General features: G+C 39.8%; 1 protein-coding gene across 1 annotated transcript in view; it reads right to left on the minus strand.

Moving 5' to 3' along the window:
- Positions 1–27,125, minus strand: part of obe (activating signal cointegrator 1 complex subunit obelus) — a 55,484-nt gene that overhangs the window by 26,208 nt on the left and 2,151 nt on the right. Inside the window, exons 6-26 of the mRNA XM_080275593.1 lie at positions 24,415–24,567; positions 22,895–23,038; positions 21,901–22,015; positions 21,212–21,401; positions 19,789–19,910; positions 17,012–17,157; positions 16,167–16,367; positions 11,773–11,962; positions 11,126–11,238; positions 10,573–10,691; positions 8,198–8,327; positions 7,644–7,864; positions 5,721–5,826; positions 4,950–5,174; positions 4,607–4,696; positions 4,027–4,171; positions 3,003–3,139; positions 1,547–1,720; positions 1,141–1,245; positions 761–881; positions 33–174 (exon numbers count right to left, since the gene is read on the minus strand). Coding sequence (XP_080131719.1) covers positions 33–174; positions 761–881; positions 1,141–1,245; positions 1,547–1,720; positions 3,003–3,139; positions 4,027–4,171; positions 4,607–4,696; positions 4,950–5,174; positions 5,721–5,826; positions 7,644–7,864; positions 8,198–8,327; positions 10,573–10,691; positions 11,126–11,238; positions 11,773–11,962; positions 16,167–16,367; positions 17,012–17,157; positions 19,789–19,910; positions 21,212–21,401; positions 21,901–22,015; positions 22,895–23,038; positions 24,415–24,567 — 3,089 coding nt within the window. The remainder of the gene's footprint in view (positions 1–32; positions 175–760; positions 882–1,140; positions 1,246–1,546; positions 1,721–3,002; positions 3,140–4,026; positions 4,172–4,606; positions 4,697–4,949; positions 5,175–5,720; positions 5,827–7,643; positions 7,865–8,197; positions 8,328–10,572; positions 10,692–11,125; positions 11,239–11,772; positions 11,963–16,166; positions 16,368–17,011; positions 17,158–19,788; positions 19,911–21,211; positions 21,402–21,900; positions 22,016–22,894; positions 23,039–24,414; positions 24,568–27,125) is intronic.

Raw genomic sequence — 27,125 nt, forward strand, 5'->3', positions numbered from 1 at the left:
ACAATCAGCACACCAGATCACCACAAACTCACGTAAAATCAGCAGCAATGGTGAGTTTAACCCTGAGTACAGTGCGTGTGATGGGCTGAATGGTGGTCTCCAGGGAGAGTAAGGGGAACTGCCAGGCTGCGGCCTTCACCTCCTTACCTATACGCTCATGTCGCAGCATCTTGCCTTTGGGACACACAAACACAGCTAATTATAGTGCTATGTTCTAACCTGACAAGATGGAAAGGGGATTCAGCTCTATCGACTGTACCTCCATCCATAATTCATCCACTGTGAGGAAGATGTAGGGCACCTATTTCAAGAAGTTTACTATTTTAAAAGTAGCTTACATCCATTTTCCTTTTAAACTCTACAAAGTGCATTAAAAAAAATCCTATTTTCAAACCAGTTTACACCTAGTTAAATTCTTCACACTGCATCAAAAAGTTCTTTATTCCGAAAGAAGTTTAAACACATCTTTCTTATAAACTCTTTAACAGTGTTGTAGGCTACAGAGTAAAGAATAACAACACTGCTCTAGATTTTTTACCTTAATCTGATCCACATTTTTGCTTATTCATCCTTTTTTTCATTTATGTACTGCAACGTTAGAAAAAGACAAAGCTACAACTCTACATCGTTTCCACAGCACTTCTTCATGAAATCTATCATTTTCTAGTGTTATGCTATTGCTATAACTCAGGATTCAAAATCGAGAGACATCAACTTTAGGCAAAGTTCAAGTAAAAAGGTGTATAGTACTACAACTGACCAATCTCCCTGTGGTCCATGTCTCTAAGGGTCTCAATGGTCAGTCTGCGGTCCTCAATCTTCTCAATGATCTCACTCGTCAGCCTGGCAAACTGCTTCATGGGACTCTCAAAGTGCCACATCTGCAACCAGCAATAAAAAGCCTCATTATCCCCTTCACTGTAACATAATTTGTTTTCATTTTTATTCTTCCTGCCTGAAAATGATTTTATTCAGCTTATGGTATGCCTGACTGAACATTCACTGAAGAGAAAACAACACCTGTACCAATGGAAACTTCAATATATGAATTCCTAAAGAGGAGGCATGGCATAAACTACACTGACTGACTGACTGACTGAATGATTGAATGACTGACTGACTGAACACTGAATGGCTTACCTGGTGCTCCAACATCTTTGCCATGGTAAGGAGTCGGCCAGCCATCAGGGGCCAGTTGCGGTGAAGCACAATCTCAAACAGTGCCCGAGTGATACGCACTGAGTTCTGGGTGGATGGCAGTAGAGTTATGCATGCACTGAGTGTGTTAATGAACACATAATAATCTATCCATATCTATCTGTCATCCAACTGTACACTCCATCAGAAGTGCAGGGGCCCTGGGATAGGCTACCTAGTCCATACATATTAATAAGGAAGATTAAAATTTGACAGTACATCATAGTTATTTGCATGTCTGGTCTAACTGAAGGTAATATTTTACAATGGTATGTCCTCACTCTAAATCTCACTCATAAATACATCACCATTTACTTCTTTTATGAAACACAGTCAAAACCTCACTCACATCAGTAATATAGTTGACATCAGAGACGAGTGAGAAGCTTTCAACTCTGATACGCGAGATGTGAGATTGGAGGAGAATGTTGACCTTCCCATGGATATTCTCAGCTCCTCCTGCTGCCGCCACCTCACACATCCTATGCAAATCATCCAGCTCAGTCATTTCCTCATCTCGTACCTGCAAGGGGGGTAAACGAAGGAAGCCAGATTAAGCTACAATATTTCTGCTTTGTGATCTGATGTGAGGGTAAATCAGACAAGTGAAAACAAATATAGGATGATGTTATTCTGGTCTGAGTGCAGGCTGAAGTTGTCTTTCTCCTGCAGTCCACCATCCTCCTTTTAGGGGAGGGCTATTCAACTGCCTGCCTGAGGGCCAAATCCAGCCCTTGAGACATTTTTGTTTGGTCCTTTGACTGACTCAGAAGAATGAAAATAAACAAATAAACAAGCATAAAACAGAGAGTTTTGCATTTTTCTTTTTATTAATGTACTGTATATGGTGGAAAATGTAAATGCAAATTATGTATGAATTTCTCATTTCTTTCTGTGTATAAGCATTTAGATGGAGGGAAAAAATATAGGTAAAATAATGTATGGCCCTTTTGTTAATCTGGGTTTTATTATTCGGTCTACTTGAGTAGTTGAATAGCCCTGTCTCAGAGGACACAAAGGGAGTAGTGGAGTGGTAGCATAACAGGCAGTAGTTACATCAATGACACTGCACAAAAGACCTCTCCAGCACCAGGATCATTGTACAAGAAAGAGAGAATGAAAAATGTATTTATTCTGATCTACTAAGTGTTAGATCAAGATAAGTATGAAGATAGAATGGAAAAGAAGGCCAAAAACAGGATTGGTGATCAATATGTATGAGAAATTAGGAAATTCAGGATTGTAACAAGAGGCTACAATGATGGTTATTTGTAGGTGATAGGGATATTAATCTGATGATGAAACTAAAAAGGTGGCATGGTTCGGTGTCTGCAAGATAAGTCTTATTTTGGCTAACCTAAGTCCTACATTATAACCAAATCCACCTCCAAGCATATCTTATCCACCCTTATCCTGGCTCCATCACCATTAATCACTCCAATCCTAAGCCATGTTCACTAGGCACTATGGGATCTAGTTTTATCTTCATTTATCTACAGCACTGATCCTTCATTCCATGCCAAACCATCCCCTGGCATATACAGTACAGTGCTAATCTATCTTATCATCAGTGAAAAATAATCCTTTATTCCATCCCTTTCCACTTTTCACTAAGTACTGTTCAAATGTGTCCTGGATTAACTGAATAACTGTAGTCCATCCAAGTCCACCCTATTTAACATATATGCTGCATTATTAACTCTGCACTGAATCAACTGTCATCATTCCATCTCACTTCATCTTACAGCACATAATATTCAGACATTTCCTATTTTTAAGCTACAACAAAGCTCTTCAGACATTACCTTGAGCTGGGAGAACTCAGAGCTTTGTGAAATGAGAGCCAGGATGTCAGCCTCATTCATTATGCCCTTGAGGAACTCGTTGAAGATCTCAATGGTATCATACTTGATGTAGAACTGACTGGCAATCCTTCCCATGTCTGGTGAGAGAGACAAGATGTGCTCAATAACCATTATGGTAAGAATCCAATTATTCAGTAGATCCGATACCTCGGTAGTTTTGAGAAATAGTCCCATTTACGAAAGTCTCTGATTGTTTGGCAGATATTCTGCATCATCTTGGCAGTCCAGGAAGTGTCATATGTGACTTATAGGCCTACTGTGTCATTACACTTGTTTCTGTTCACTAATTTCTATACAGTATTTTTCAGATTCAGGTATGGTACTGTACTGATTACAGTATCATACAGCAGGCCTATCATACAGTATGCAGTACTCTCTCCACACACATCTGCAATATATGTAATGATGACAGTATTCACCAATAAGGTACTGAATGGGTAGATTTTTCGATTATTCGGCAAATCCCATTACTTGGCATCGGCCTGGTCCCGTAGATGACGAATAATTGGAATTTTACTGCACTAATAAATAAGTGAGCAGTAATATCCTGCAAAAGCATGTACATTTACTGAATATATACTGTATTTAGATGATGTAACAACTAGACATTAGAAAGCACAAATGAATGATTTACAAACATCATCAACACAAATCTTATAAACAGTATGGTATCCTGAAACATTTTAAATTAAACAAAAGATTAAACATGTCATTGTTATCATTATCATAAATCCATTTCCCACTAAACACTAGGGTATGAAGACTCAAAAAAAAAAAAAAAAAAAAAAAAAAAACACGTATGACAGAAATATCAAGTAGGTGATATGAATGGATTAACTTTTTTTTTTTTTTTTTTTGAAGGGGGAGGAATTATTGTATTAACACATTCATAAACAACTATCATATACAAAGCACCATATCATACACAAGAAATCTGCAGATAACAGGGTCCTTAGTTGCTTACCTGTAATGTGAAGGTAACTAGTGGGCTCATCAAAGCGAACCATCCTGGCCTTGTCGAGAGCACGGGCAGCCTTGACCAGTAACTCTCGCCGGAAGATATTCAGACCAGGATCCTGCTGTGCGTCCTTGTACAGCACCCCATATACCTGAGAGAAGTATCAAGGTTGGTTGGGTTACAGTGACACAGTGAGCACAACTTGGAGTAAAAAATGAATGTGGCTGGAATGAGTAAATACTGTAATTGTAAGAACAGCATAATCAGAACGCAAATGAACATGGCTGTTCTACGCAGTGTTAGTCTTATCTCCCATATATTGTACTGTACTGGACTGTATTGCAAATTAATTCTGTCTATCTATCCACAGCCAGACCCTTTAATCCCATGACAGGTGGCCACAAACAAATCACCTCCATGCTGACCTGTCCCCCGTCATCTGACTGTTCTCCCTCCAACTCACAACCCCTCTCATATATCTCTCCACTCAACTGCTCTTTAAGCTTAATTTGATAAAAGTAATGCTTCATACAAAATGATATAAATACACTAAATACAACTTCCATGAAAAACGAAAAATCTCTACCTGTGGGTTCTTGCGCATGCGAACATAGAGATAAGTGTAGCTCAACCATTCAATGGCTTCGTCAATGTTGGTCACATTACCAAGCGACACCTGCAAGAACACAACATATTTAATACCTTTACAAAGACACGTACTTTATCTGCTGGTCAGAAAGAGAAAAAAAAGTTCTAATAATTTGAGAATGACTGGAATAAATGACATAAGACCTCAAAGCAATAAAAGGGCTGATGGAGACCTTTTCTAATACTTTTACTGTATAGGCAAATATTTAGCATAATACGAAAGTCTTGGTTAAAAAAAAAAAAAAATGCATAAGTAATTTCCATATAGCTCCTTGACCCACCTCAGCATTCATATTATCAGCCAAGTGGTTGATAAAGGAGCTCTCTATTGGGTACTGGTTGGTGAGAAGTGAGAGATAGTGAGTGAGTTTGTCGTGTGTTGTGATGATGGTGCCGTGGCCGCTGGTGTCAAACTGAGGGCGACCGGCTCGACCAAATATTTGCAGCACATCCAGGATACCCAGATCCACCATTGTGCCGTGCTTGGCGTCATAGATGTCCGTGCCCTGAAGAAGGTTAACAATATCATCACTGTTACCTCCTTTTCTATTACAATTCACATGATAATTACCAGTAAATAATACTACAAGTTGTACATATGCAAGGGGTTTATTGGATAATACTGTATCCTGATAAGTCATTCTTGGTGTCCACAAGATTAATCCCCAAGTACATAATTTTTTGCTTATTTCAGCTACAGGCTCTCAGTCCATCCAATCCATTTTTCCATATAAGTCCTCAATCCTGCATCTCTCTCACATTCATGGTCCAACTATCTTCCTCCTCCTCCCTGTTAAAACTGCCATGGATTAATACCCTCTTTTCAAAATACCATAAATTGTACTGCACACCAGTCATCGTCACCACTGACATGACCTCTTTTTCCGTCCAAAGATGGGGTAAGGTAGGGTTCAAAAAGCGAGAAAAAAGCACAACAAAGAATGAACTAAACACAATGCCATACCTACTGAAATGGGCAACAAACTCACCAACTCACAATTCAAGGCCCCAGAATCCTGATTCCACCTCATAAGCATAACAATGGTACTTACTTTGATAATGACCGCATGGGCCGGCAGGTTGACACCCCAAGCCAGTGTGGCAGTACACACTAATACCTTGATGTAGCCCTGGCTGAATAAATTCTCAATCAGGTTCCTGTTCAGGGAGAGAAGGCTGGATTCAGAGAGATATTGCAAGAAAAGTCATCCACTATGACATAAAGCTGCAACTATGCCAGTGTGATATATAAAAAAAGGTGAGTAATGCAATGGACTGAACTTAGTAACGACACAGCTTCAGATCTTGATTGCTGCAAGAAATACTTTGAGAGCAATATTACATCAAAGCAATGTTACATCCAACACTGCAATGTAGATAATGTAGAAAAAAAAAAAAAAAACACTACTTACAATTATATCAAACAGACTATAAAAATAAATATATAATAAATCATTTAATTTTTCTCAACCCAAGCAACCCAGACTCTTCAAAGAAATACTGATCACATAACGAAATTTTGTTTACTGTGAAAATAATAATCATCATCATTATCAAATAATGACTATAATAATAATCCATTTGTGGTAGGTGGGAGATCTCATCATCCACTCACTCGATGTAGTGCTGCTCTCAGGTGTCTGCCCTTTCCTCTTCTCCACCCTTCTTTCTTTCCATCCTCTTCTGTCTTTCTTTCCTTCATTCTCTCCTCATCCTTCTTCCTACGGGTGACTTTACACTCCCTCTTCTGTCTTTCATTCCTTCATTCTTTCCTCTTCCTTCTGCCTGTGGGTGACACTACACTGAGTGACAAGCCAAATGGTTTCCTGTACACCAGGAAACCATTTACTATGCTGGGTGGTAACCATATAACCAAATTTTGGCGCCTGGGAGTTTAGTGGGTAATTACGACACTCCAATCGGATTGAGCCGGTGAAGGTTTACATCCAAGGGATGGTTGGAGTTTATTGCTCACGTAATGCCACTCAGGAATGAGTGAGGCTGGTCACTCTCATTTTAAATGTCAGGACCTACTTGCCTAGCCCCGGGCTCCTATGCTCCTCATGAGGAGCATAGAAGCCCAGGGCTAGGCATGTTGGTCCTGACATTTAAGATGAAAGTGACCAGCCTCACTCATCCCTGAGAGGCATTTACATCAGTAATAAACCCAAACCACCCCTTGAATATAAATCTGCACCGGCTCAATCTGATTAGAGCGCCATATTACTCACTAAACCACCAGGCGCCATAATTTGGTTACATGGTTACCACCCAGCATAGTAAATGGTTTCCTGGTGTACAGGAAACCATTTGGCTTGTCATGCAGTGTAGAGTCACCCATAGGCAGAGGGAAGTGGAAAGGATGAAGGAAAGAAAGACAGAAGACGGAGTGTGAAGTCACCCGTAAGCAGAAGGAAGAGGAAAGAATGAAGGAAAGAAAGACAAGAGGATGGAAAGAAAGAAGGATGAAGGAAAGGAAAAGGCAGACACCTGACAGCAGCACTACACTGAGTGAGTGGATGGCAACAATAACAATAATAAAAATAACCTGGTCTTTTGGTCCTCAAAACGAAAGGTGCCAGTTCTTCCTACGGAACTGACTAGTGCTCGACATTTATTTTACACTTTTACAATTACTGTACTGTACAAGAACTGTGACATCTATCATATAAAATACATATTTCAAACTTTTAATTAGTAAAACAAATTAAGTCTGATGTTTGTGACGTTTGTGAAAAAACAGACCCAAAGAAAAACATCACTGGGCTGAGGGGGCAAACCATGAGACAAATCATCATTGTCATCGTCATCACCATCCATACCTCTTTTCCCACCCTTGGGTGGAGGGGGGAGGGACATACTCTCATTTCATCTCCATTCAAGTCCTCAGAATCCTGCCACCACACAGACATAGACATCCATAAAGAAACACATCCTCAGGTTCAAGCAGCTAAACATATAACCAACTAACTCACCTGTCTGTCCTCAGCAAGCCAGCATGGTGAACCCCAAACCCAGAGTCAAACAACTCAATCAACCGCTTGTTCCTGGACCGGCCAATGTCCTTGCGGGCCCGGGTAACATCTGGACCCTCATCGGGCATGAAATCCTTGGTGCGGCCATTCTCCTGGGCCAGTTTGATCAGGTTCTCGGCTGTGCGGAGCGTCCCATTACGTGCATGGACAAATACCATCACCTGGAGTATGCATGGTTGCTACTGTTACGTGCTGCTCTGTTTATTCTACCTGTTTATCACAAGCGTGTTTATGGCTGCTACTGTACATGTGCTGCTCTGCATACTCTACCTCTTTATCATCTAAACTATTTAAGGTTGCTACTGTTATGTCCTGCTCCACTTATTTACCTGTCTATTTACCTGTCAGTGCCTTTATAACATTACTGTAAAGGATCAATTAACCCCTGGTCACCTTTTGGGGATTATGTCAAAGCAGCTGGCAAAACCACTATTCAGACTGAGGCACTTTAACCATTCAGCAATATTACAAGGACAACTACAGTAATTGTTCACCTGATGGCCTCGTTCCAGGAAGTGAAGGCATTTGTCGAAAGTGACCCTGTCCATGTCCTCCATCTGCTTGAATTTTCCCATGGCCTTCACACCAATGAATGACAAGCCCAGCGGCACTGGACGGAATCGCCTGAAGAAAAATTATGGTGTTTCAGTTGGAAAAGGTCCACATTATGATTGATTTTTAATGAAGTTATGATGATGATGATGAAGAAAAAAAGCAATGCCATAGAGTAGTATAAAGTAAACAAGATGTGGTACAGTAATCCCGCATTTTTTGCGGATTTTTTGTCTACGGTTTTGCCCTCTCGCGGATTTTCTTAGCATTAATAAGTTCAACTAAAATATCCTTGAATATAGAGACAACAAAAAATTTGAAATTCCCACAGCTTCCAATTGTAGCGCGGTAAACTCACGCCACCCTCTGTCCCTTTCCCACGGCCCCTCTGCCAGTGTTACCATATGTAGCATAATTTTATTCTTTTAGCATAATTTTGATCAAATTTTCGAGTCTGGAATATTTTTTAGCATATTAGAAGTTTTAGCATCATTCTAGCATAATTTAGAATGGAATGGAATATTTTTGGAATAATTTTATAAAAGCTACAAATGAGAGAGAGAGGGAGAGAGAGAGAGAGAGATAAGGTAAGAAGATGTTTGAATAGTTGGTTACTTTCAGTTTGGGCTTGGTTGGGTTGGATTAGGTTAGGTTAGGTTAGGTTTTAGGTTAAGTTAGGTTCGGTTTGGTTCGGTTAGGTTAGGATAAGTTTGAGCTTTGTATTTTACCCATGAAACCTAGGTTTTTCCGATGGATTTTGGTATGATTCATTCGAGTTTCAGCTTCATTTCAGTCGGAAATGACCATTTTCTGTGTTTCCCCCCCTCTCTATAACCGCCGATTCCCCAAAGATCCCCCATTATTGCAGGGGGATGGGGGGGGTCATATATCAAAATCTGGTTATTTCCGACGGAAATGATGCTCAAAATCGAATGAATCACATCAAAATCCATCAGAAAAACGTAAGTTTCGTGGGAAAAAGCAGTATGGGCAGAAAACCGATATTTATCCTCTTACTGTATGTAGGTTCATTTTAATATTTTCATAGTAAACAATACATAATTAATATGTAGCACGAATATGTATAGAATTTTATCATTTAGCTTCAAGTTAGCATAATTCATTTTATACTTGGAACAAATTTGCTCAATCTAGCATAATTTTTTCATTGCCCTAGCATAATTTCGTTGTTTGGGTATGGCAACACTGCTCCCTGCCCCGCATAATCCTCAGTCCACGCCTGACTGCCTCACGTGTATGTTGTTCTTGTAAACGCACTATGATATGAGCCTCTTGCCTCCCACATGGCCCCAGGACGTAAGCCAGCCTCACCAAAGGCTAATAATACAATTAGAAAGAACTCCAAAGTGACAAAACGATCAAGAAAAGTTATGACCTTAGCAGAGAAAATTGTGTTATTGGACAAGCTAAGAAACGACCGTGCGAGTGTGTGCTATCACCAGTTGATGCATCTTTTTATTTTGTACTGTTTTGTGAATAAATGTGTAGATAACTGTGTATTACAGTACGGTGTTTACGTTTTTCCTTCATAATGGAGTATGTGCTTTCGATCTTGTAAGAAGGTATTTCGGGATGAGTATGGAGGTTTCGGGACAATTCGCAGTCACAACAAACACAAAACAATTAGCCTTCATTAATGAAGATAGCTATGGGTGATGCTAGAATATAATTCAAAGGCGACTACAGCAAGGAAGAAACAAGTTAATTATTGACTAAAGGAGCAACTAATAAATAATATCCAGAACCTACGCTACTGAACATAGACTTTGCTGGATCCCCTTGAAATATAGTTATTAAACTATTGATTAATTAATAAGTATATTGACAAAAGTATTGATTAGTATATTTATAGAATGGCGGGGAATCGTCCAGGGTGTGAATTGTTCTGAAGGGGAATCGTCTGACGGCGAATTGTCTCGCAATCAGTATGGACATGGACTGTGTGATGGGCAGCATGGTGGACACAAGTGTAAGATTCAATTGTTAATAGAGTATTCGCGGAATTGAATTTTCGCGGGGGTTACAAGAACGTAACTACCGCGAAATATGCGGGATTACTGTATTTTATGACATTATGCGGAAAATGATGAAAGAAGATAAAGATGATATACAGTAATTACAAAAGAGGAATGTGATGTGGCTATCATGTAGTGGTGGTGGTGGTGAAAACAACCCATCTGAAAGTAACACTACATTGAATAAGATATTTATAAAAACTCAAATATGGGAAAAACCAATGAATGTACTATACTATAAAGGCAAGATTAAGTTAAGCTATTGCCTTGATGCCTCTTACCCATCAAAATAGAAGAGTCCCTTGTATGGGTTGACTCTGAGGAAGGTGGCCACATCTATGTAATTGGGGAGGGTGGCTGACAAACCAACTATTCTGATCATCGACTGCTGTGACTCAACCTGTTGATAATTTACATAAAACAGGAAAAATTTGATGGTTTCACAGTGCTTGTCAATATCACATTAATATGGATGGAAAACTATTCACATTTCAACTGAGAGAGAAGAAAAAAAAATGGAGAGGAGAGGAGAAAAGAGAAGAAAATGAAGAAAAGAGAATAAAGTGAGAAAAAACAATTGAGAAGAGAAGAAAAGAGGACGGATGAAAAGAAGGGAGAAAAGGATGGTATGGAAAGGAGGGGAGGGGCGGGGAGGGGAGTGAGGGGAGGGGAAGGGAAGGGAAGGGAAGGGAAGGGAAGGGAAGGGAAGGGAAGGGAAGGGAAGGGAAGGGAAGGGAAGGGAAGGGAAAGGGAGGGGAGGGAAGGGAAGGGAAGGGAAGGGAAGGGAGGGAATGGCATAGAACAAAAAAGAAAAGCTAACAACACAGCCAGTACCATGCGTAGTGTTCGTGCCACCAAAGTCTCCAGCACTGGGCCTCGGTCGCCATGTAGAAGGTGCACCTCATCAATAATCAGCAGCTTTACTAACTGGGACAGCTGAGTGTCACCTGGGGACAACAACGCAAATCATACAAAAAATAAAGAAAATGACAATACCAAAAATTTCACAATGGCAATTTTTGTGAGACTATGGTATGTAAAATTTGATGTACATCATCATGATTAACACATAAATTTTGTTCATTTTTGGTGTTACAATTTCCTGTTTCCCATTCACTTGCTAAAAAGCAAATGTCATTCAAAGAAAACTGTTTGCTTTGTCTAAAGCTTCTCTGTCTGACACCCAGTTACAGTATATGGTCTGAAAAACCTTAAAGACATTCCATGAGGATTATCAATGTTAATGTTTTCCACGTGAGGTACAGGTAGCTAGAAAATAGTTGCTTGCTCTTCTGTGGGACATACTCAGTGGCAAAGAACACACAATTATTATTTCTCCTCATTTGATATCATGGTAACCTTACTGGTTTTTTGTCAACAAATCATGGGCAATACAGTCACCAAACTGCTACCGGTACACTACAAGATCCATATATCATCAAGAAATTTCACATTACATCCACTCTACTGTGAGAACTGACCTGGTTTACGTGTTGTCACATCCCATTTCTCTGGTGTTGTGATAATCATGGTGGTGGCCATGATCTCGGGCTTGGTGAGGTGCATGTCTCCCGTCAGCTCTCGCACAGTCAGACCCAGAGGTTCCAGGCGCTTGCCAAAGTTACGAGCCATCTCAGCTGCCAGGGCCTTCATGGGAGCTATGTAAACAATCTGCAGGGATGGGGGATGATAATACAAATACTGTACATAACAATAATAATAATCTGTCTTTACAGCTTGAGACTTCTACCACAGTCACGCAACTAGAAAGGTTAGCTCCTTCAGCAACAATGTCTTATTTTAGTTTATTCTTGCAACCTCCACATAATTTTACTCAGCTTTGAAAAACTTTGCATATTAAAGGTGATTCATGATGGTTAGCCATCTCTAACCTATTTAAAAGAAAAAAAAAAAAAAAAAATCATGAAATTGTCCCAATTATACAGACTAATTTCAGAGCATGACAAGAGTAAGCCAAACGTGAAGAAAAACACATGCAGTATTGTGTGTGTGTATATATATATATATGTATATATATATATGCAAACACACCTCATCTGTTACTATGTTTCCCATGTTTACTGGAAAAAAATACATATATACAGTATATATACATATACAGTAATACCTCAATATACGATACCCCTAGATGCAATACCCCGGCTTAACGATGAGGGTAGAAATACCACCATGCCCCACCTAACGATGGCCAAACCCCGGTTTAACGATGAATTTTTTTTTTTTTTTTTGCCGATATTGATAATATCTCTGACTAAAATTGTGTGTTTAGGTTGATTTATAAAATGTTTTTAAGACTCAGATAAATGCGATTTAGCCATTGGTGGGGTGAACATTATCATTCTGGGGCACAGTTTACTAAGCTTGATTTTTTCCAGACTTATATTTGACGATGTTCTGATTTTAGTTGTTGGTTTTAGTGAGTTATTTAAAGGTGTCAGGCTTTGGTTAGCTTCCTTGATGGCTGTTAGGCCATTTAGATTGGCTTTAAACCTGTTTTTGGGCTCATCTGGGTGGGTTTTGGGCTTGGTTTGGGGGGGGAAACACAAGACTGGTAAACAGTCCACACTGAAATACATGTTAAAAGTACCCCGATATACGATACCCCGCCTAACGATGAGGTTTTACCTAACAAATTAGATCCTTAAACCGGAGTACGCCTGTGTATGTCTATATATATATATATATATATATATATATACAGTATATATATATATATGTGTGTGTGTGTGTATATATATATATATATATATATATATATATATATATAATTATACATATAGGCGGTAGGTGGGGGCGCTCACCATCCACTCATTCAATGTAGTGCTGCTCTCAGGTGTCTGCCCTTTCCTCTTCTCCCTCCTTTCCTTCCTACCTCTTCTGTCTTTCTTTACTTTATTCTTTCCTCGTCCTTCTGCCTGCGGGTAACTTTACACTCCTTCTTTTGTGTTTCTTTCCTTTATTCATTCCTCCTCTTCTGCCTATGGGTGACTCTGCACTGACTGACAAGCCAAATGGTTTCCCGTACACCAGGAAACCATTTACTACGCTGGGTGGTAACCATATAACCAAATTATGGCACCTTGAGGTTTAGTGGGTGATTGCAATGCTCCAATCAGATTGAGCTGGTGAAGGTTTATATCCAAGGGGTGGTTTGGGTTATTGTCCATGCAATCCCACACAGGGATGAGTGAGGCTGGTCATTCTCATCTTAAATGTCAGGACCAACATGCCTAGCCTCAGAATCCTACACTCCTCATGAGGCAAGGTAGGATTGGATGATGGATGGATATATATATGTATATATATATATACTGTATGTATATATATATATATATATATATATATATATATATATATATATATATATATATATATATATATATATATATATATATATATATATATATATATATATACATATATATATATATATATATATATATATATATATATATATATATATATATATATACTGTATGTATATATATATATATATATATATATATATATATATATATATATATATATATATATATATATATATATATATCTCCATCCATCATCCAATCCTACCTTGCCCCATGAGGAGCGTATACTGTATATCTATATCTATATCTGTATCTATCTATCTATCTATCTATATATATATCTCGATCCATCATCCAATCCTACCTTGCCCCATGAGGAGCGTATATATCTATATCTATATCTGTATCTATCTATATATACTGTATATATATATATATATATATATATATATATATATATATATATGAGGAGTCTCGTGGACAAGGGGCGAATGCGCCACCCCCATCAAAAATGAGTTATGCATGTTTTCCGATAGATGGAAGCACTGAAAATCTCGTGGTGAAGAGCGTTTTCCGATTCCGACCCATGTGGGTTCAGAATTCTCGGTTCAATCTCCCTTGTTTTGCACACGTGGAGGGGAGGAGGAGGAGGGTGGGGAGGGTCTGTGATTTCAGAGCTTTAGGGGCGAATGTCGGCATGCGCCCAGCCAATGGGCGAGCGGCTCCCTCTGTCAGAGTTAAAAGGCCGCCTCTCAGCCAATCAGACGCGCGCTAGCACCCCCGCTAGTCATCCCGCCAAGCACGTGAATGAAGCCTGGCTTTGTTTACACTCCGATGACGTCCTCAACTACTAACCATTAGGCCCCCCCCCTCTTCATCTTGGTGTGCGGTTGGAGTTGTAAATACTTGGTGAGTCTTATAACTTCATTGTGTCAGTCACTAACAATATAATGGTTATCATACACACAATAAAACAACCTGTTGCTGATAAGGAGATGAAAATATTTAATTAATAATTATAGGAAAAATATTAATTATGGGAATTTTTGGCTGAAAATTTCATAGTATCTTAGTTTCATGTACATCTAATACAGGAATGAATTTCAAGTTGATTGAACAATAATTACTATATGCTGAAAAAACACCATCGCGTGTTTTACTGTGTGTATGTGCGTGTGTGTGCGTGTGTGTGTGTGTTTTCATTTTTTCCTGCAATATAAATTTGTCTCTTCCAGAGGATTCTAATGATATATAATACCATGCTATTCTATAATATTCTATGTCTGCCACCTATTCCTGAACTTTAAACGCTCGTAATAAAAAAAAAAAAAAAAAAATGGCGCATTTGCCCCTTGTACACGAGACGCCTCATATATATATATATATATATATATATATCCATCCACCATCCAATCCTACCTTGCCCCATGAGGAGTGTATATATCTATATCTATATCTGTATCTATCTATCTATCTATCTATCTATCTATATATATCCATCCATCATCCAATCCTACCTTGCCCCCTGAGGAGTGTAGGAGCCTGAGGCTAGGCAAGTTGTCCTGACATCTAAGATGAGTGACCAGCCTCACTCATCCCTGAGTGGCATTACGTGAGCAATAAACCCCAACCACCCCTTGGATATAAACCTGCACCGGCCTCATCTGACTGGGGCGCTGTAATTACCCACTAAACGAGGCGCCAAAATCTGGTTATATGGTTACCATGCAGCATAGTAAATGGTTTCTTGGTGTACAGGAAACCACTTGGCTTGTCACTCAGTGTAGAGTCACTCACTGGCAGAAGGATGAGGAAAGAATAAATATATATATATATATATATATATCTATTGCCAGACGCCTCAATCCCGTTTGGGGTGGCCACAAACAAATCGCCTCCAAGTCGCCCTGTCCCCCGCCATTTCACTGCCCTGCTCCCAACTCACACCCCCCTCTCTCATATACCTCTCCACCCCATCCCTCCATCTCATCCTCGGCCTTCCCCTCCACCTCACTCACATACACTCTCTTCGTCAGTCTTTCACCCTCCATCCTCTCCACATGGCCATATATATATATATATATATATATATATATATATACATACATCTATCTATCTATCTATATACCTAGGCTGCTTCCCCCAAGGAAAGGGAGGTAGCCGAGACAGGACGACTCACTCTCCATTTACTCATCCATTCAAACACATTCATTTGCATCTTAGCCCCAAAGGGGAGAACGGACAGATCCTCACATACATACATATGTATATACTGTACATCATCTGCCTGCGGAACGTAATTAGAGAAAGAATGTCTCAGGCATAGTGTCCATCCCTCTTAAACTTCCTAAGCACAGGTAACTGAAAGCTGTTAGGACTGTAAGTACTGGACAATAACCCCCTGTTACATATTGACAATGTAAAAACGCAGAGTTTCAAGCTCCCACCTTTTGCTTCACGTACCTGCCTTTCATAACAAGCATGGAATATACAGCTAGGTAATATTCTTTCCCTCATACCTCAAAGGATATACAAATGACACTAACCTTAAACTTGTCCTTCTGTATGACATCAATTTCTAGGTGCTGCCTGATCTGATGAACCACCGTCAGCATGGCTATGTTGGTCTTACCAGCACCAGTAGGAGCACAAATCAGCAGATTCTCATTGCTATGGTACGCCACTGGGTATACTACAGTCTGGATCCGGTTCAGGGTCTTGCAGTTACGGAATGCTATCTGTCCAATCTGGGAGAGAGCAGGAACAATCTTATAGTACATCATATATCCATAAGAGGAAAGTGTTGAAGTTAATGACCCAAATTTACCTTGTCAACAGTAAAAGTAAATAACCTTCCAGTTAATGAATGCCAGCTGTCTAATCAATTGATACAAGGAAAACTATACGTGTACACAACGTTTTATGCAGTGGCATTATTAAACAGCACTTTAACTTCCTAAGAAATAGAGTATGCAATCTGGTATGGGTTGTGGGAAAACTACAAGAAGACTGGAGAATGGCAATATTAGTATTTATATAAAAGGAGGAGATTTACTGAACAGTGTAACAATTATCACACTTACCAGTTAGCTGGCCATTTCAGTTAAGGTGTACAGTAAAGCACTTGGAGGGAGGGTGCAGAGCACTGAATGAGGAAGAATAAGTGGGGCAAAGGGTGGTTTTGTAATATCACAAACAGCCTGCTCACTAGTTACTGATGCTGCTGTTGTTTTTTATAAACCCAAGCTCATATGAACATGAACCCAGTGCAAAGTTGGCAAACTGCAAGCAGCAAAACAACAAACAATGAAGGATGACTATCAGCTGTCTAAAATTTTTTCAGCCAAATGTTAAAAATCTGGGTATCACAAAGTATTTAACACTGACTGACCTCATCAAGTTCCTTAATGGGGAAGAGCTTAGAGCCAACATCAGTAGGTGCTGGGTCTGACACTGGAATCTCCACCTCCTCTGCCAGTGGGGTCACTTCTCTTGTGAAACCCTCAGGCAGTGCCATCTTCATCCCAGCAACAAAGCCTGTCCCCCAGGAAAAGAGAATGAATTTCAGTACTGCTTTCAACTCAGGTCTGACAGATGATGAGAATTACTGTGGCTCTGACTCCTCTAACATCTTATCTAATTAAGTGGATTCCCAACTTACGTACAGGCATATTTGTAATTCCAACGAAAATAGTCTTTTGAATACACATACACACAAAAAATAAATAAATATCTAAATTAAAAAACAAGTGGTGCCAGGCACAACATACCTTGCCTGACAGCAGTTATTGTATTGCTGTTGAATACCAACTCATTTTAGCCGTTTAATGTCGGTGCACAATTAAAGTCTAAGATAATGGCGCTAATGTTTTCACGTTATGCCCTCTGGAAATCCGTGATCTTGCATTTGACCTTTCAAGGTCACTCTAGGTCAAAGGTCATGCTGCCAAATGAAAGCCTGTGTGAGACTTCCTATATCTTGGTAATAGTAAATATCTTTGTTTTCAACGAGTTTCAAGTTACAGACCCCTGTATATCCATGACCTTGAGTTTGACCTTTCAAGGTCACTAATGGTCAAAGATCAAGGTACCATTTAAAAACCCATATGGGATTTCCTAAATGCTGATTATTGTAAATATCTCTATCTTCAACCAGTTTTGAGTTATAATCCCCTGAATATCCATGACCTTGAAACTGACCTTTCAAAGGTCACTCAAGGTCAAAGGTCTTGGTGCCAAATCAAAGCCCATATTACAAGTTCCTGTATATTCACAAATAGGAAATATCTCTAACCTCAACCATTTTCAAGTTACAGCCCTCTGAAAATCTGTTACCTTGATTTTGACCTTTCAAGGTCACTAGATTATATCTAAAATTTAATCACTTTCTTTGGGACCAGTGCCCACATATCCTGAGAGTTCCATGTTATTTCATTCAGCCATTTTTCCATAATGTTGTTGCTAACACAGAAAGAAACAAACAAACTCGACCAAAAACAATACCTCATCTGACTCCATCCGGGGAATGTAAAAAAAAAATATAACACCCAATTTATGGTGGTGGTGTTGTGATGCATACAAATGTCAATGTTTCTGCCTGTGAGGTGGAGTCTGGATTCTGAAGGCTTGAATAGCAAGTGAATATGAGTGTGGCCCATTCACCTGGACAGACTTTTGGTTCTTGCTTTCTTTCTTGCTCTCTAGACTCCATCTCACTCCATTCTTAAGAGGCAAAGGTCTAGATGATATGTTTTACGGTAAACTGCAGTCATCTATATATTTTATGAGTTTTTACAACTCTTGAACCAATATACAGATACAGAGTTCTACAACTGATTTTAAATATCTTGACATCTTTTTCTCATAATGAAGAGCTGCCATTAGGTGACCAAGGTCACCTAATGGCGGTGGCTCAATCGGTAGAGAGGTGGCCTGCAGTCCTAACGGACCCAGGTTCGAATCCCGGCTGGGGCAGGGAACAGTTTAAGGATTTGAATTTCATTAAATCAGGCTTTACTGATCTACCAGAAGCCCCGCCAACATGTCGTAAAAATACCCCCGCTAATACCAATACACCAGTCCTGTATGAAACAGCCCTAGCATGTATTCAATATGGACGGTGGGTGTTAGGGCCGAAGTGGTGACATGTAGAGGTGTATGGTAAGTAGGAGGACTGCTGGGCCTTGATAGCAGGCTGTGAAGCCTATGCCCAGAGTCGGACACATAAAATAACACACACACACACACACACACACACACACACACACACACACAAGCATGTTGGAGGCTTTATAAACGACACAAATGACAAAAACGGTATTTCCAACTGACTCAATTTCCAACTTACATTACGCCTGCTCAACAGAAACCCTTAAATAAACTAAGGAACCCCCATTGCACAGAGTGACATGCACTGTTTATCGCTTGAATGATATGTAAACGACTGTGACTGTGTGTGGCAAATTTTACTGGGCATGCAGTATGGTAATTCTCCTTTTTAATGTTATTTTCTTGTGTTTGGGTCTATCCTCACTCCATCTTGTATGTGGAAATTAGGGTGGGAATGATGATTATAACAGTCATAATAATGTGTGGCAAAATAAAACAAAAAAGTCTGAGGTGTAAGAGTGCCAACTGACAAGACAGTGATATGCTATATGCTGGTTCAAATCCCAAAGAGACAGCTGGATGATTTTTTATCATCACATGTTTTGTGCCCACAAAGTGAGCCAAACTTCTCATGACTCGGTTACTGTTGTGTGGAAGATTACTGACCATAATGTAGTGGTTTCTGCTCATAAGGTGACCCCAAATCCTGATCACTTGACTGTTCTTATTGCTGGTGTTTCCCTAAGATCCTCTGGATGTAAATCATGTGAACAGTAGGAATTCTGCCACTTCAGTCAGGTGTTCCCAGACACCTTTTGCTTAAGTTCTGTTATCAGGGAATAGAAAAATGTCACTCTTCAGTAAGCACTATTTTGATCCGGTTTGTGCTTTTCTATTCCTGTTTCCAGATTCCATGCATCCCATCTAATAGAAAAATATGATAATGATGAAAATGATGATGATAAACTGAATACTATATGTATGAATGAATGCATGTATTGTATATATGTATGCTTACTACTAGTGTCATCACCAACCCCTTTCCCACCTCTGACTCACCTGCTGTCTGCTTAGCCTTGCCGTAACTGTCGAACACAAAGGGATACTTGACCTCTGGAGCATGTGTACGGTCATGTCTCTTGAAAAGGCCTGCCAGCCTTGCCTCCTGAAGTGCTGTTTCTCTGAGTGAAGCAGTTAAGTGGGAAGTTTTAGTACAGGTGAAACTCTTTTTTATGCTACAGTGCATCTACTTGACAACAGGGCCAAGCAGAGAAACAGTAAGCAGCAGAGCAGGTAATCAAAGTACAAAAAGGGTATCTGACTGCTGCTGGATCAATGGAATCTAGATGCCAACTGAGCATTTATAATGCATGGGCCAAAAGGGGCTCTTTCCTAGGACTCATCCACCCCTTCAACAAGGAAGGGTGGTGACAGAAATCCCACCAAGCTACCTAGTCCATATATACAGTATTTATATCACTCTCTCAATAACTCTTCCTTACTGTATTCATTTAGGACCATCACCAGGTTACTTGATAAAAATATACTTCTCTCACTGTCAACAACTCCACTTCCTTAATCACTCAGAACCACCACCACGCTACTTTGTCCAAGTGCATCCCTCACTCTCCAGGGAACTCGTTATCCTTATTTATTTCATGTTCCCTCTACAGTGTTCTTTCTGCTTTTCCTACTATCATGCATACAAAATACTCCACTATCTTGACAGCTAAAAATATTAAATGTCCAGCACACTGCCTGATATTTTTTTAAAAACTCCATGTCTTATCACAAGTGCGGTATTAAAAACATACATACATACATCATCTAATCCTGTGTTGACCCATGAGGAACGTAGGAGCCCGAGGCTAGGCAAATTAGTCCTGACATTTAAGATGAGAGCAACAAGCCTCACTCATCCGTGAGTGACATTATGTGTGCAATAAACCCCAACCATCCCTTGGATATAAACCTATACAGGCTCAGTCTGACTGGTGTGCCCTAATTACCCACTAAACCACCAGGTGCCATAAGTTGGTTATACGGTTACCACCTAGCATAGTAAACGGTTTCCTGGTGTACAGGAAACCATTTGGCTTGTCACTCAGTGTAGAAACACCCGTAGACAGAAACTAAGCCAAAATATCTTATATTCATGAATTCTAACATCCACGGAAAAAATACAGGTAATCTTACAGTTACAATGGCTAACAAATGTAGGAAGAGAATTATCAATATGTATACAGAGATACAGATAAAGAGATTAAAATGGATAGAGAGATGAAAGAGACAGAAATACAAAGAGAGATGCACAGTACTGTACTCTGATACAGTATAAGGACAGGTGAACATGAATATACTTTATCAACAAGACAAGACTGAGAGAAAGAGAGACAGGCAAAGGGATTAAGATGGACATACACAAAACTGATTCAAAGACAAACACAAACATATATACTATATAAACGAACACTACCCATACCTCTTAGCCTTGAGTGTTTCTGGATCAAAGTCATCCACAGAGTCATCATCAGCCAGCTGTTTTGCTGTCTTAAGCAGCTTCTTCTCCTCCTTGCGGGCCTGTTTCAGCAGCTGCTTCTCTGCCTCATTCATCACTGTCACCTGCTGCCCAAAGACCGGCCGTTCGGGCATTCCTCGTGCTTCTAAGTCACCTGCGTGGTAAAATAATAATAATAATAATAATAATACCCCTTTTATTATGTGGGTCCTCTCCTCATCTGAATAATATAATCACAGGGCAGCTAGGAAAAAATGAAAAGACATCACTGTACTGAGAAGAATGATTAGGGTATAGTACTGTAGTCTTGAATTCTTTTACTTTCAGGAGTCTCTCCTATAATCAAGAAAATCATCTGGAGCCAGTCAAAATAAAATGAAATACCATTTCAAGTAGCATTAACTTAACCCATTAAAAGGTGGTGACTTCCCTCTAGTGAATAAAATGATTGCTGTTGAAGGAAAAAAAAATGAGTCTGCCTTGTAAGCAGTTCAAGTCAAGGCCATATGGCAGCCAAAATGCTACTGCACTTTAAAAGTAATAACTCTGAGACATATTTCTGGCTCATAATTATGGGGTTATAATGCACAGTGTGTGAATGCATGCATGTGTGCATTCTGAATATAAATATTTCACAGTCAGCTAAAACTCACTCAGAAGCTCAGCAATCTTTTTATCCTTATCGGGTGGAGGATTCTTGATCTGAGTCCGGTGTTCTAATAATGTCTGGATCAGCTCAAACCTCTCAAATCCCAGCAACTCAAACATCTGTGGGGGAACAGAGTATTCCTGTAAGCAGAACCATTTCCTCAACAGCAATAGTTAAGAGCAATGACTTTATCTTCTAAATACATAACAAAATCGCAATGACACTCTTAAACCCATGCCGGGCAAATTCTTTGTAAGTTGTTTACCTCCCTTGTCACTATTTTATATCCAATGTACACTGTACCTCACATAAGGCTTGCAACTTGGTATGTGCAGACCTTCATTGCAGCTCAACAGTACTGTACATTACACTTTTCCCTCGTGTTACATGGCTTTGCATGATATGGATCAATATTGACACAGTAAATTTAGGAAATGTCCTAATATCTAACAATGAACTTCCTTTAACACGACCAGGAACCCCAATGTGGACAGTAGCAAGAGAAAATACACATGGGACACCAACACAAGGCAAATTATTCTTCTCTGCTTGAAGTTGTGTTTTACGGGATATTTTGTATCCAAAGAGGAACAGAATCACAATATGTGAAGCACTGCAGTGAAAATTAAAAGCATGCTCAATGGATTAACTCCTTGACTGCATATAGCATTCGGGAAATGCTGACCGGTAGACTGCATTGTACATTCTGGAAGAGCCGTGTGATATACTGTCAACTTTTCAGTCATTTTTCGTGCCTACTGGATGTTTATGCTTGATGGGTGGGACTGCGGCTCGTCAGTGTGGAGTGTAAACTTTATCAGAATAAAATGTTATTATGTTTGGTTAGATATAGGTGGGTCAAAACACATGATGAAAACAATTTTTTAACTAGTTTTCCTGCACAATGGACATAGGAAAAGTTTAGGGTCGCCACAGCCTAGGGGTTAAATCACACACTATGAAATTTTTCATATAACACAGCCAAAATCTGCTCCTACCTCATTCTGGAGCTCATTGTCATTCTTGTTGCTGAGCAGAAGTGTCATGGTGCCATTGCTGAGCTCTGAGACAATGCTGGTGTCAGTGTAGTAGCGCAGCATCTCGGCCTCCACCCATGACTTGTCGTATGTCTCACATGGGGTCTGAGGAATATTCATCTTTTTTTTTCCCCCCCTCAATTCCATGAGAGCAAGTTGTCTGAGGACATCCATTCTAGTTTACTGTTGCTGGTACCAGATAATTTTATTCAGCTTAGGTGGGATTTTGATCAGATAGGGGACAAATACAGAAAAAAAAAAAAAAAAAAAATTAATATAATAACTCACTCCTAAGGTGAATAAATTAATGCTGAGACAGCAAGAATAGAATTTTAAAATATATAACATAGGACTAAAGGTGTTAGTGTACAACCAAGGCAAAACTTCATCTGCTTTTCCACATTAATGGCATGTCTTTCACATTCCTCCCCAACACATCTAATCGAGGAGTGTCCACGTCAGCTTTATAAGTGTCCACTCTGCTATGATTTCTGCTACCCACAAGCCTGTTTAGGCTTTAAAGTGTTTCCATTCTTTTGTCTGCTGATTGCATGATTGACTGGCAGTGTCAGGATGTAGCTAAACTGTCTTCACTCCTCCCAAAAGCAAACCGAATTGTCCCCATGACAATAAAAATGAGAGAGGGCAACAGTCAGGCAACTCTATAAATACATACTGTATACACCATGTTATTACTGGATTGGCTGATACCACTGGTTACTTTATAGATACAGGTAACAGGTACTTATTTTGTTTCATTTATAAAGACTCCAACATGCTTGCATGTGTCGGCCTTGGTTGCCTAATGGCAGCTATCCATGCTCCTTGATCTCTGGCAGCCTCCCAATTCAGTCCCTTATCCCTGAAGTCACACACTATGACCTCGTCCCAGGTCTTTTGCAGTATGCCTCTCACAACCCTACCCGAACATTAACACTTCTCACTTTCTGCACCCAACTCTACTTCATAATTATTGATAAACATACACTTCCATCCTGCAATGTAATAAAAACACACACACACACACACACACACACACAGTCTGGCAGATCTGTCATACAAAGAGAGGCTGGAAAAGCTGGATTTGCCTTCCTTAGAAGAAAGGAGAAAGAGAGGAGACATGATTGCAGTGTTCAGGACCATGGTGGGAGTAGATAAAATTGACAAAGAAGATCTGTTTTTATGGGATAAGAGAGTAACAAGAGAACACGGAATGAAACTGAAGAAACCAAGCTGCTTGAAGGATATCAAGAAATATAGTTTTCCTTATAGATGTATAGACCTGTGCAATAGCCTGGACAAAGAGATCGTCCAGTCTAAAAACTTAAACGAGCTTAAAGCTAAATTTGACCTATTGAGAAACAGAGACGGGACCCCACGTGCATAACTCATTTCCTGTATATCACAATTAGGTAAATACAATTAGGTAAATACACACACACACACACACACACACACACACACACACACAAAATCATTACCTGACTGTTCTTTTTCGGTGGTGGTGCCTCAACTGGTTCAGACTGCTTGTAATCATCATAGTTCAGTGTGGCCTTGGACTCCACTCGCACTTTACGCAGATCAAGCAGTTTGTTCAGGTCTGGCATTTCTGGCCTTTGGTTCATTGGACCAAACTAAGAAAGGTTTTAAATATATTAGACAGTTATATAGTTATACTAAGTACAGAAGTGAACAAAAAATTGGAATCACTGGCAGATACATTTCCTCAATATACAGGTACAGTACAGTGAAAAATACACTGTATGGTACAGTACAGTACTGTACTACGAAGAAAATACATGTACAAGGTTATGATTATGAGGTGCATCCATGATTCTGGGGTTTAAATGATAGGTGAATAAGTGTACAGCTAATTTCACTTGTTTTTGTGTTCATAATGTCTCCCATTATAACGGTTTTCCTCTTTCTGCTTTTTGGACCCTGCCTTGTCCTATCTCTTGATGAGGAAAGGAAGTTAGGACAATGATGACAATGCTGGAATACTTATGAAGAGTGCAAAGTATTACAGAGAATAGGACAAGTGAGGAACAGAATGTACAGTACCCTCGCATCCAGTACGCATTTTTCCAGTACTGTTCTCATCCAGTATGGTCAGCAAAAAAATTACATAATTTACTACTGTAGTATGGATTTGTTGGGCTAGTACAGATTGTCTGTGCAAAGTGGACCAAATCCAAGGAGTTCTTCTCTAGTGATGACGTGCTGCATCCAGTACTACTATCCGTGTACGCGCAGGAAGATGGCCAACACCGAGGAACGTTTCCCTAGTACAGCTGCGCCAGTCCAGTACACCTTCCTCATGACATGTGCTAGTCAAATTGCAGTATTGCACTTCCCCCTGATGATGAAGATGACTATGTGTCAGCATGTGACTATGAGGGATTTATGAGGGAGGCTGAGGCAGAGGCCTCCTCAGGATCCTGAAGGCCCTCCTCCAGGGGGTCAGTAGGACCTCCTAAAGCCTCGAAAACCCCTCCTCCTTCCCCCCCGAGCCCATTACCACTTGCCTTAAAGGTTCGTAATATCTTAGTTGTGTAAAAATGTAGTTAAGTTGAATTTTGGGGCGGGTTTTGCAAGGCTTGTCTGACATTATTCATTTTTCCCATATGGTCTGTTGTTTGTCCAGTACGGATTTAGGCCAGTATGGTAGTACTGTCTGACAAAAATACCATACTGGACACGAGGGTACTGTACTGTACTTAGAAAAGAAGGGAATGTGCTAATCAACCACCTGTATGATTCTGGCTGAAAAAAATATAGTAACTGGTTAGTTAGATGCTGTGTCAAAGGACTAGAAGAAGGCATATCATACAGTAAACTGGGAAAGATTATGAAAAGTTCATAGAATGTAATGAACATTACTGAAGACACCCATGGCTGCAGTTAAATCAGCATTAAAGAAAGGTTGCTGAATACAACTAAGTTTTCCTACAAAGGTACTAATGCATGTATGAAGATGATAAGCTTTATAAGATAAATGTCTGAAATAAGGGTGTGTTATGCCACTTTGAATGTTAAAATTTTAGATGGTTGAAGAAGTAACAATATTGAAATCATATGTAGCAGTTACTTAGATTAAATTACAACTAGTAAGGCAACAGACATTATCAACTTGTCTCTATGTTAATTAGCTATCTAGTTTTGCCAGCAGACAGTAAGATCTGCAAAAGGGAGCTAGTGATTAACCCGTCACGTCCCGAGGTTTTCCGCACCTCCGACATCCCCCAGTCCCAAGGTATTTTTGAAAAAAATTTTTTTGGCTAAAACTTGCTTTTGGTGAGAAACATCGAAAATTCATAGAGAAATCGCTCACCTGAGGTTTAAAATACTCAATCCAGGTAGGAGTTCCTCCTTACCTGACTGGGTTTTCTAACATGCTGGCACCAAAGAAAACAAGTTCTATGGGAGGGTAACTATTTTATCCACTCATAAACAGTATCTATTTATTTACTTGGTACGAATGTATATGTAGTATGAGAGTATATTGGTTTTCAAGCAGTAATAAAGGCATTATAAGCATTGTTTCACTCACTAACTAATCACCATACCTGACCTTTTTTTTGCCACATTACCCGATCATTATTTCTGGCTGTTTCTTCCACTAATGCTATGTAAACATTGTCCCCCATATTGTCATCGATTGGGGAATCACTCTGGCCCTGAATGTCTTTATTGACCAGGTCACTGGTAACAGGTGAATTGCCGAGACAATGGCGTGAGGGGGGGAGGGGGGAGGTTATGCAGTGTAAGGCATTGTCCCTGCTTGGCATCTTGTAGAGGAATAGAGGAAGGTGTCCCGTGTATACATACGAAAAATCACGCGCAAAAATTGAAAACTGTGCAAATTAGGGACCTTGCAATTGCACGACATACCAGTACGTCGCCGGGACTGGCAAATGCAAAATTGTTGCAACGTACCCATACGTCGACGGGACGGGGCGGGTTAAGAACGAGTATGTCCAAGAAGAGAAATGGCTCAGTAATAACACAGTTGCTGTTCAATCTGTGTATGCCATGGCTCAAGCCATGGTGGACAAAACAGCAGGAGTTTACAGTATGTCCCATCTGATGGCTAAATCTGACATTCATTCACTAAGAAACAGGACAGCAGCATCTTTCAATATCAACAGTAGCATCTCATCCTTAATTTCAGTCTCTACCAACAAAATGT

Source organism: Coenobita brevimanus, chromosome 1, assembly GCF_032717465.1.
Source record: "Coenobita brevimanus isolate Jiangsu-jjx chromosome 1, ASM3271746v2, whole genome shotgun sequence".
Lineage (NCBI taxonomy): Eukaryota > Metazoa > Arthropoda > Malacostraca > Decapoda > Coenobitidae > Coenobita > Coenobita brevimanus.